Source organism: the organism of the source record quoted next, unplaced genomic scaffold, assembly GCF_019419815.1.
Source record: "Pyrus x bretschneideri cultivar Hongxiangsu unplaced genomic scaffold, Pyrus_bretschneideri_v1 Contig76, whole genome shotgun sequence".
NCBI classification, from domain to species: Eukaryota; Viridiplantae; Streptophyta; class Magnoliopsida; order Rosales; family Rosaceae; genus Pyrus; species Pyrus x bretschneideri.
Genome location: NW_025999816.1, coordinates 456913 through 467594, shown reverse-complemented (window position 1 = coordinate 467594; position 10682 = coordinate 456913). Strand labels below are relative to the sequence as shown.

Here is a 10682-nt window from a genome sequence, read left to right as displayed (position 1 = left end):
CTCTCCCTCCCTAACATGACGGTTCATCTTTGACCGTCATTGCCATCAAGGAGATAGGGATTGAGGGTTGGGGTCGCCGGAGAAGGGAATGATTGAGGACTCACTAGTGGCATTCATATTCTCAACAAATGAATACCTAAGTATTGTCCTATTTACATTACCCATGTAATAATGGGCTAACCTTAGATAAGGGTTGGTAAATTGGGTACTCACCGTAGGCGTGAGTTTTTAACGTAAGTTGACTTTGGTGAATTATCGGGTTTTGTTACTATTTGGTTTCCTTGCAATTAGGTTAGGCTTTATTATTTATTCTTGCCATATTAGTTAAAGTTGTATTATATATCTTTGCCTCCTTTGCTAGAACGAATACACATTTGAAGAATTAAACCCAAATCGTTTATGAGAACGAATACACATTTCAGGAATTAAACCTAGGTTTAGCATTCACTAGTCACTAGTGGGTACCAAGTATTGTCCTATTACATTACCTGCTAGTAAATAATATATATCAAAATATATAATATTGGCTGGCATACATGATCCAGCATTAATGATTATGCATAGGGTCGGCAGGATTCTCCAGGGAGTTTGATGGGAGGAAGATCTAACATGGTCTGAAAGCCGGCCCTGGTGAAAACAACTGAGGGAGACGTGTCATGAGCATGAACAGCAGCAGTCGCAGTACTAGTACTGGTAGTAGCCTCTGCTGCTTCTGCTGATGAGAACCCCAGCACACTAGTACTGTAGTCCAAATAATCAAAAGGCAAGAGATCATTGTATTGATCATGAAGATGATGGTACGGGGGGTTTGGCTGGTACTGATGATCATGATTCTTTTCCAATTCCACCACAAAGTTCAAGTCATGCAAGTTGTTGCGAGTGCTATTATTATTGTTATGACTGTTATCCGGTGTTTGGAAACGGGAGAAGTAGTTGGCGAGCTCAGTCTTGCACTGTTTGGGAACAGTACTAGAACTACTGTTGCTGTTGCAATCTTGATCGAAGAGGGATTTGAAGAGGAGGGATCTGGAGAAAGAGGGTAATTGGTGGGTTTGGAAGGCATTTATTGCTGGGAAAGAGGAGAAGGTATCATGATTTTCTTGGTGAATTGGAGGAAGAGCTTGCAATTGTATTGGATTCTGATATTCATGGCATGATTCTTGCAATAATAATGCTGGAGATGGATCCAGCAATGGAGGCAGATAATTGCAATTTGAAATTGCTGAAGCAGCAGCTTCGTGATCAAGTAGTGGGCTTTTCTTCTTCCCGGATTTGTGATTTATTCTGCATATCACCCATTCCTCCTGCAAAAACACAAGCATTTATTATTATTTGAGGACTACAATATCACAATTTCATAAATAACTAATTTAGATGATTAGTTAAGAGATCATTTGAGAATCATTTGTTTTCATTTTACAATTTTGCTTTTTGGTTTTCATTCTTTGAGAAGTGGAATTGAACGTTGAATTTTGAAAACTCAATAAAATAGTTATGAAACAAGTTTTTAGTTTTCACAAAATAAAACCATCCTAAGCTAAGTAAATAATTTATTAAGGGTAAGAAATATGGCAGCGTTCAACTTTTTCGCACCAAGACAGATGTATAGCAGGTTAATTGTTTTTTTGAGTTAACTGGTAGTGTTAGTGGGTTAAAAATTAATTTTTTGAAAAAATAGAACTCGTGAGAATCGAATCGACACCGATGCACTTGAATACTTTTTTAACATTGCGATAAAGCGCGCGATCATATAGTAGGTTAATTGTTAAATCAATCAAATCGCATTCAACTGGTGATGAAAAGGTAAAGTCCACAGATAATAAAAAGCGACAATGGTTTACTGAAAATCCCGAGTAAGCAAATGTCAACCCCGGAAAGCGACAAATGAGAGGGTAAAATATGCAGTTGCAGCAGGTGAATCTATAAAACGCAAAGCTAAAATTCCAACCCCTCCCAACGCCCTAGAGTGTAGATTAGACAGGTAAATTGGATTCCCACGTACAAACACGGGGAAACTTAGGTCATAGGTGTGCATGTGCACGGGTGGAGGTAGGGGTTGTGGGTCCATACCTGGCAGTCGTGGCGATAGGACGAGAAGTGGCCGTCGAGACGGTACTCATGCATGACCCACTTAGTCTTGTGGCCCCTCGGAGCTCTGCCCTTGTAGAAGACAAGGGTCTTCTTCATGCCAAGTAGGGCTCCGGTCGACGCACTGAAGACCTGTCTGTCTTTGCCGGTGGCCTTCCAGTAGCCGGCTCCGGTCGCTCTGTTGGTTCTCATCCCCGTTGGGTACTTCCTGTCCCTCAGGCTGAAGAAGTACCACTCTCTCTCTCCCATCTTTGCCACGTCTGCATCCAACCCCATCATCAACAGTTAAATCACATGAAACAAAGAAAAGACTTGGATGAAATAAATTCATCGCCCCACTAATAATGTTTGCTATATGAACAGTGTGCATCTTTAAAACATCACCGAAACAATAAACTCGTTTCATACGATATTTTGCATGATACATAATTGTATGAATAGATAGCTGCTTAACATAGCCTAAGTAACTAAAGTAATGTTATTCATATTATGTTTTTGTACCACGTTTTCATATCATTTTAAATGGCATCTGATATGGACAACCACATCATTTGAAAAATTTGCAAAATTCAAGAAAATGAAGGAGAAATACTCCTCGTATACTATAATCACCATTTAATTAACTAATTTTTCTTAATTATTAGTTTATTAAATAATAAACTAAATTTAAAAAAAATCTGATTAATTCAAATAATGTAATTATTTACATCAAATGCTATATAAAATAATATAAAAATACGGTACAAAACAGGAATGAATGTCATTAATAAGCCAAACTAAAAACAGACGACACATTTATGAAGTGATTGAAATTTGTCAGATCCAGCATTAAATAATGAGGTGGATGACTGCTCTGCACTACTGGGTGTGCAATTGCAGGAGGAGATAGATTTTCTGGCCAGAGCCATAAATATTTTGCATATTCAACTGCCAAATATATATACATATACATATATTTACATTCAACTGAACAAGGAATGCATTAACCGTTGGTCTGAGATCTATATGAGATAAAATGATTGTTTGTCTTGCTTCAATCATAATAGAACATTTATTACTTGGATTTGCTAGATATCTAATTAATTTTTCTCAGTCAGTGCACTGATATTTTTATATTAATAAAAAAAAAATTTCAACAGCATCGCCAATCTAATTTGGTATTAAATTATTTGAACATAAGATGTTTCACTTTCAAATGAAAAAGAATATCATCAAATCATAGTACTGAGTAGTAGATATCTAATTAATTAATTACCACAAATCCCATCTACAGTTTTGAGTAATAACATAATTTACCAACTAATTAATTTAAGACAAACTAATGGAAAATAATTAACCCGAAGATAAATGCATAGGAAGAACTAGTCAAATTGATTAAAATAGCGTACTCAGTCCTCTACGCCCAAAATCGAATCGCAGCATAATTTAGATGAATTTTCTTCGTGGACTTTGTATACGAATGAACTAACTTAATTAGCTCATGCAGAAATTGCTAAAAAGAAAACAAACAAACATGCATTTAAATTTTCCCACCAATAAAATAGATATATAATATTATACATTTGACATCAGAAGAGAAATATTTAAGAATAGCGCTAGCTGAGGATATATACCTGGCAGCTCCCATGGTTCGCATCGGTTAAGGTCGACCTCAGCAATGCGGACGCCGCGGAAAGAGCCGTTGTAGACCTTGGAAGCCAGATAAAAGGTTATGAGCTCCTCGTCCGTCGGATGGAACCGGAACCCTGGTTGAAAACCTTGTCCGTTTTCATCCTCCCCACTCATCAGCTCACTCATAACTTCTTCCATTCCCATTCCCAACATTATATAATCTAAATATATTTTCCAAACCAAATATAATACTGATTAACTAAAGCAACAGACTGCTCTGGATGTTCTTAACTCTTTAATGTGATGAAGGTAAAGTGATCGTTGCAATGCATATATAAAGGAGAAGAGTCTGGGATTTGGATAGGAGGGGGCGGTGCACTAAAACCGAAAAATAATGCAAACATATAGCGAATGGATCATCAATGAAAACGACTCCTAATTGTAAAAGCAAGAGAGATTGTTGTGTGATCAGTGTAGATGATGAGTGTTGAGTGATGAGAGAGGAGGACTGGTAGGAGTAAATGCAAAAGCTGTTTGCAGAGATTCATGCGTGCGTGTGTGAGTATATCTTTCTTTAACAGCTATTTAGGCAGTAGGTACACTAGCTAGTCTACGGTCCCTGCCCTAGCCTGTATTAACATTCAACAGTGACGCCATACATATATCATCATTTGAACAGATAATATAAGATTAACTATATTAAGTAATGATTATTCTCTTTCTTTAAACAATGATTGATGTATAATTTTAATTAGGTGAAATAGTAAGTACTAGACTCTTTCGAAATAGGGACCTTTTATAAATTTTGTGTTATTTTATATTATTTGCATAATATTTTATAATTTTAGTAAATAATTGACATTAAATAATGAAATGATAGAGTTCATAGAGAATTTCACTTTAAGAGAATATTTCACTAATTTTATGTTATTTGCATAAACAAAATGCTAAGAATACTCTCTCAAAGTATGACTTTCTATAATGTCTCCGTTATCTCATATTTTTTTGTAAAATATTTTTTAAGATTTGCACGAAAGTTTGCTATTATCATATCCGTTTATCAAGTTAAAAAAATGAATCATCGTGGTTATCTATACCCACATTAATTTCTTTCACCCGGCTCGTTTGTGGATGATATCACTTGATTAACATAGCTCTATTTAATAAAAAAACAGGGTTACGTTTTTTATATATATATTTTTTTCAGATTCCGCAAAAAGATTACTACTCGATTCACGACTTCTATGAAAGCACTTTGATCTGATAATGAAAATGAATACATGAATCATGAGTTGAACAAGTATTTGGATCAACTATCAACGTTTCTTTGTTTGTGTATTTTTATTTCTATTGCTCTCCATATCCTTTCGTACCATGATCTCCTTTGTGAGGATGAACGCAGAGCTAAGACGCCGCATAAGCTAGTTAATTATATACTTTCGTACATTCGTCTTTGTTAAATTATCGATCAACAACCAACTAGAGTGTAACTTGGATTACATATATGATATATCATTACTTTAGGAAAACTTTATTCGAGCCTATATTTTGTATCTCTACACTCATTTTAAAATTTTAATGTCAATATTTGTTGAAGGTTTTAATGAAAAGGGCTTCACACAAAAAAGCTTTCACATAATGGACTTTTATTAATAATAACGATAGAAATAAGGGAGCAGTGACAGCATCTAAATAAGTAAAATTTGAGTTTGATAATAGTATAAAACAGTTGAAGCGTATTGTACTCCATAAATCTTTTAGTTATGAAAAAACAGTTGAGAACAAAAAAATCATGCTTTGAGCCTACAATGTAAATTGTTTATTGGTCTTTTTCCTCTTGGCCGGAAGTCTTGTATGTTTACTGTTTAGTAACTTATGGGATATAAATTTTTGAGAAACCTATTCTGCCAGCACCACAAAATGACAAATATGTGTAAGTTTTACTCCGAATATGTTTAAATAGTGGGTTTTTTTTTTTTTTTTTTTTTTTTTTTTTTTGAGAACAATAGTGGTGTGTGTTTGGTAACATGAGGACCTACAGTGGTAGTTCATCAGAATGTGGTCCTTTTCCTCTTTTCCTTTGGTTAACCTAATTAATTTGGGGGTTGTGGAGGGAGGGAGGGAGGTGGTGACAATATTCAATGGCGTCGGCGCTGCACCTGAAGCATGAAGCCTGTTTCGTTTGGGTTTGGGTGATTACGACAGTATAGTATAAACGTACATAATTGATTTGTGCTCCACACTTAAAAGATAACAACGCCCCCACATAGCTAGCTTACATAAGCCTACATGCATGACGTCATTCTTTAGCCAATCTTTGCTGCATGCAATTGTTATAATGTAATGACCTAGCTAATCGAATTGTTTGGGATGCCGATGTCAAATTAGTGTTGAAAGTTTAAATGAAAAATAAGCTAACTTCTTTTGTTCCGCGTCGATGAAGTGAAGTTTTTTCAACAAGAATTTATAAGCTTATGAGAATATGACTTAGTAAATTGGCTTACACGCTTGAAGAAGTTTAAGGTTTAGGCGTGGTTAAATATTAATAGTAAAAAAGATGGGCCTTCATTGATATTTTATCCTTGTTTTTTTATCAAATCAACCTTTCATATTTAAATTCAAATTTTAAATTGACTTTGGTTAGAGGGATTCATCCTTTTAACAGAAAGGGCACAACTGCCAGTGACACTTGTTTAGTCTGATCGGAAGGGTTCTTGATGTTTTTATATACGCAGCCTTCTTCCAAACATACACAACGAAACACCCCATTTTTTTATAACACTATTATTTTATTTTTTTTGAGAGAAAACACATGAAAGTTCGCCAAATTCCAGTTCCTGGTATTAGGAACTTGAATTAGATAAAGTATTCGTGGTGGACAGATTCAAATTCTGTATATAAATTGTTGAAGCGCAATTAGACGTAATTTGTTATATTGTTAATAAAATTGTTATAATTTCTTTTAGTTTGTAAGACTAACGTGATAATCACTACACCACAGCAACTTTGTAAAATTGTTATAATTTTGATTTTGACTGTTATTTTGAGTTTGTTAGTGCACTCTAACAATTGGCGTATTACCATATCACGCATCTTTTTCTTTTTTTTTATTTTTTATTTTGAATCGAGCGATAACGTTAGTAAGTTAAATGTTAGATTAGTTACCGATGGAGTTTGAACTCACGCCATCATACAATGACACAACACTTTTTCACTATTGTGGTAAAAGATCACTTGCAATATCATGCATCTATTTGCCACTCATACTTAACAGAAGTTAATGATAACTAACAAGTATCACAACGTGTGCACAAGCCTTGATATATATATAATCCACTACTTATTTTTTATCTCACTCAAATCTGAGCCTATAATTAATGTACAGGACATAGACATATCCATAATTCTAAACATAATTAAAACACACGTTGAAGGAAAAATTACCCAAAAATATTTTTCTTACCATCCAATCATTATTTGTACTATCTCTCAAGTAAAGATGAGACCTGCATGTGTAGTGGATCATACTCTATTAGATATGTTACAAATAATCGTACAAATAGATGGGACGAGTAGCATTATAATTCTGAAGCGGCAGCAGTTACTCTTCATCATATTCCTCATTCTCTTCTAGTGATTTGCAATTGGTTTCGGGTGTGAAAAAATACGTTACCATCATTCCCAAAATGCAAACTCCGCCCAAAATTACCAATGTGACCGTCATCTCTACCGGATGCTCCTCTGTTTTACCATGTGAGACTAACGCAAACCCTATAACTCCAACAATGGCCCCAACCTTCCCAGCAGCCCCTGATATCCCATGACAAGTCGATCTGAATCGTGCCGGAAAAAGTTCAGCAGGCACAATAAAAGTAGTGGTGTTTGGTCCAAAATTTGCGAAGAAGAAAGTGAGGCCGTAGAGGACCATGAAGCCTGCATCGACATGCTTTACCCAATAAAACTTGTAGGGTATCCCTAGCGCGAAATAAACCAATGCCATGGCAAGAAAACCTATCATTTGGATTTTGCGTCTTCCAATTCGATCGATGAAGTAGACAGTGAACCAGTAACCTGGAATTGTTGAGCACATTGCAACTATGGCTTGCAGCAGTGCAACAAATAGAGCATCTTGATAGGCGTTGACTTTGTATTTTTTCGGGAGGAATTTTCCATATACTTGAGATTGGAAAAGGTTGCTGCTGTAGAAGACAACATCGACAAGAAACCATGAAGCAGAACAAGCGAAGAGATCACGGCCGTGGAGACGTAAAAATTGCTTGGAGAGAAGGGGATAGGAGGGTGGATCTTGTGGCAATGACAATGATTCATCTTCTACAATTTGACTCATTGAGACATCCAACACTTTCTCCATGTCCTTTGCCGCTTGGAGGACATTTAGCTCAACCAGTGCTGTATATCTGATCATCAAACAAAGTAATAATAAGGGATTCAACCTTACATAGTTACAAGAAAACGGAGGCATGCATGCATGCATCCATGTCATCCCTTTTACACTTTCATATATATGGTGTTACCATCTCAATTCAATATTACATTTACATATCTAAATGAGTAATGCTATTCATACCATGTTTTTATACCACATTTCTATACCATCTTAGGTGACATCTGATGTGGATAACCATATCATTTGAAAAATTTGCAAAACTCAAGGAAAGGAAAGAGAAACACTCCTCGTATACCACAATCATCATTTAATTAACTAGTTTTTCTTAATTATTAGTTTATTAAATAATGAACTAAATTTAAAAATCTGATTAATTCAAATGATGTGGCTATTCACATCAAATGCATACATTTTTTTGAACTATTATGCCACCTATCATACATAAAAATAGTTCAAAAAAGTTTATTTTCCATACATTTATAACTTCATACTAGTATTAGTATATATGCTGATATATAATACCTATAACATAGATTAGTCGACACAATTAATTTGTGATGGAGAAAGAAAAAATAATTGAGATACAAATTTGGAGCAGGAAAAAATATTTAATCCTAAAATTAAGGCAAAATAAACCTATAAATAAGGAATGATATCGACCACAATGTAATTAAAAAAAATAATAATAACTGAGCTTGATAATCAGTGAAAAATAAACTCAATAATGGAAAAGGATCCGGCGATGATCCTTTTCTTAGGGATCTTAGAGATTTCGTAATCGTGATCGTTCATCGTACATCGTGCGATTATAAATTATTTTAAATTTTAAAATTTAAAATTAATATATAAATAGTACTTAATAAAAATTGACTGTACGATATATAATGAAAAGTCACGATCACGATTACGATCACCGATGCCTAGGATCTCAAGGATCCAGCGAGTAATGTCTAATCCCTATCCTGAGGCGCTTGCAGTTGCAACATTTCAAACCATTAATTTATTCAACAGAAGGAGGGGAACACTGATGAAGAGTCAACCTTACGCACGCTGATGCACGCAGGCCTAATCAATTTTCAGGAAATCAAATTTCCTAATCAAATTTCATACATTTCATTTGTCAAATTATCAATGTTAACCCTGCCGGTCTCTCTCACGCACACATATATATACAGCCAAGCGACCTGGGACGCACAGATATTGACGAAACCTAATGATAACCATATAAAACCGACCCCAAATGTCACACTAATTACTCGATTGATAGCAATAACAAATTAAGATAATTAGTAATTAAGGGAATTACCTGGCAGTTTCAGGCATCATCATACGCCAATAATACGTCATGGCAGCAGGAATGGCGCCCAGCATCAGTATCAGCCTCCATGCGACGTCAGCTTGGCTGGGAGTCTTCTCCTTCCCCTTCGCATTCGACGCTCCGTCGAAGATCCCGCACACCGTCATCGTCACGAGGGAACTAGCCAGAATCCCAAACCCTTGCATGGAAAACACGGCTGCTATGAACGAACCGCGTGTCCTCTTGTTGGCAAACTCCGACATGATGGTGGCGGAGAGCGGATAGTCCCCTCCGATCCCGATCCCCAGCATGAACCTAAAGAACCCAAGACTCACCAGAACGCAGCCCGGCGACGTGCACACGGAGAAGCCGCATCCTAGGGCGCTGAGCACCATCACCATCAGGGACAGCCCGTACACGCGGCGCCTTCCGATTCGGTCCCCTAGTCTTCCGAAGACGAGCTGTCCGATGACGGTTCCCAGGAGAGAGACGCACAAGAGCGCCGCAGCCACATCAGTGCGAACGAAGAAGTTATCGTCGTCGTTGTCGAAGGATTGGTCTCGGAAGATTCGGTCTTTCTGGTAGTAGACGCGGCCGAGGAGTCGCAAGATGGGAGGGATGCAGAAGAGGTCGTACGCGTCGGTGAAGAGGCCCATGCCGGCGACGATGATGGCCTTGAAGTGGTACCACTGCGTCTTCGCCGTGTCAAGAGCAGAAAGGACTTTTAACGCCATAACTTACTATTATTTGCCTCAATAGACTACCTGTATTAGTGTGCCTTCGTACTACGGACTGAGATTATATATAGGCTTTGATAGTTTAAGAGAAAAAAAAAAAAAAAAAAAACTAATGAAAAGCTATTTTTAAAGGTATAGTAAACAGTATTAGGGAAATGTATAAATATAATTTTTCGTTAAAAGTAAACAGTACCGAAAGTGTTTTGTTAAACCTTCCTACAAAAAATGTTGTTCTTACCATGCTTTTACTACATTTGTATTATATCTCTAATAAAATGAAGTCCAATATATCTTAAGTCCATTACAGAGATGATAAAGATGTAATATAAAAAATATGATAAATGTGGCATTAACACAATACTCGAGTGTCACCAATCAATACCCAAATATTACTGAACACTTACATGGACTAATAAAATTAAGATACGTGTAATTCTTGTAATTTCACGTAGGATAATACTTGGGTACTGACTAACTAGTAACAAAATACTCATGGACCAATAATATTGTAACATCTGTCTCTTGCTATGTGGATCACCAA

General features: G+C 36.2%; 2 protein-coding genes across 3 annotated transcripts; both read right to left on the bottom strand.

The window, feature by feature from the left end:
• Positions 1 to 418: 418 nt before the first annotated feature.
• LOC103961756 (protein CUP-SHAPED COTYLEDON 3-like) lies at positions 419 to 4174 on the bottom strand. The gene is made up of 3 exons (XM_009374347.2): positions 3702 to 4174; positions 2071 to 2348; positions 419 to 1304 (listed from the first exon to the last, which is right to left on the bottom strand). Exons 1-3 carry the CDS (start codon positions 3910 to 3912, stop codon positions 555 to 557), a joined length of 1239 nt encoding a protein of 412 aa, XP_009372622.2. The 5' UTR covers positions 3913 to 4174; the 3' UTR covers positions 419 to 554.
• A 2763-nt stretch (positions 4175 to 6937) lies between these two features.
• LOC103961800 (probable inorganic phosphate transporter 1-9) lies at positions 6938 to 10189 on the bottom strand. 2 transcript variants are annotated; one of them, XM_048574890.1, is made up of 3 exons: positions 9414 to 10189; positions 7286 to 8117; positions 6938 to 7255 (listed from the first exon to the last, which is right to left on the bottom strand). In XM_048574890.1, the coding sequence occupies exons 1-2, from the start codon at positions 10136 to 10138 to the stop codon at positions 7301 to 7303; spliced, it is 1542 nt and encodes a 513-aa protein (XP_048430847.1). In that variant the 5' UTR covers positions 10139 to 10189; the 3' UTR covers positions 6938 to 7255; positions 7286 to 7300. The 2 variants fall into 2 exon arrangements, with proteins under 2 accessions (XP_048430847.1, XP_048430846.1); XM_048574889.1 differs by having other exon boundaries at positions 6938 to 8117.
• Positions 10190 to 10682: the final 493 nt, after the last annotated feature.

Excerpts from the sequence above, each read along its gene's own strand:
- LOC103961756 (XM_009374347.2), bottom strand. The coding sequence starts at position 3,912 with ATGTTGGGAATGGGAATGGAAGAAGTTATGAGTGAGCTGATGAGTGGG. Across the intron at positions 2,349-3,701 it reads CGAACCATGGGAGCTGCCAG|ACGTGGCAAAGATGGGAGAG; the intron begins GTATATATCCTC and ends GGTTGGATGCAG. Across the intron at positions 1,305-2,070 it reads CCTATCGCCACGACTGCCAG|GAGGAATGGGTGATATGCAG; the intron begins GTATGGACCCAC and ends GTGTTTTTGCAG.
- LOC103961800 (XM_048574889.1), bottom strand. The coding sequence starts at position 10,138 with ATGGCGTTAAAAGTCCTTTCTGCTCTTGACACGGCGAAGACGCAGTGG. Across the intron at positions 8,118-9,413 it reads ATGATGCCTGAAACTGCCAG|ATATACAGCACTGGTTGAGC; the intron begins GTAATTCCCTTA and ends TTTGATGATCAG.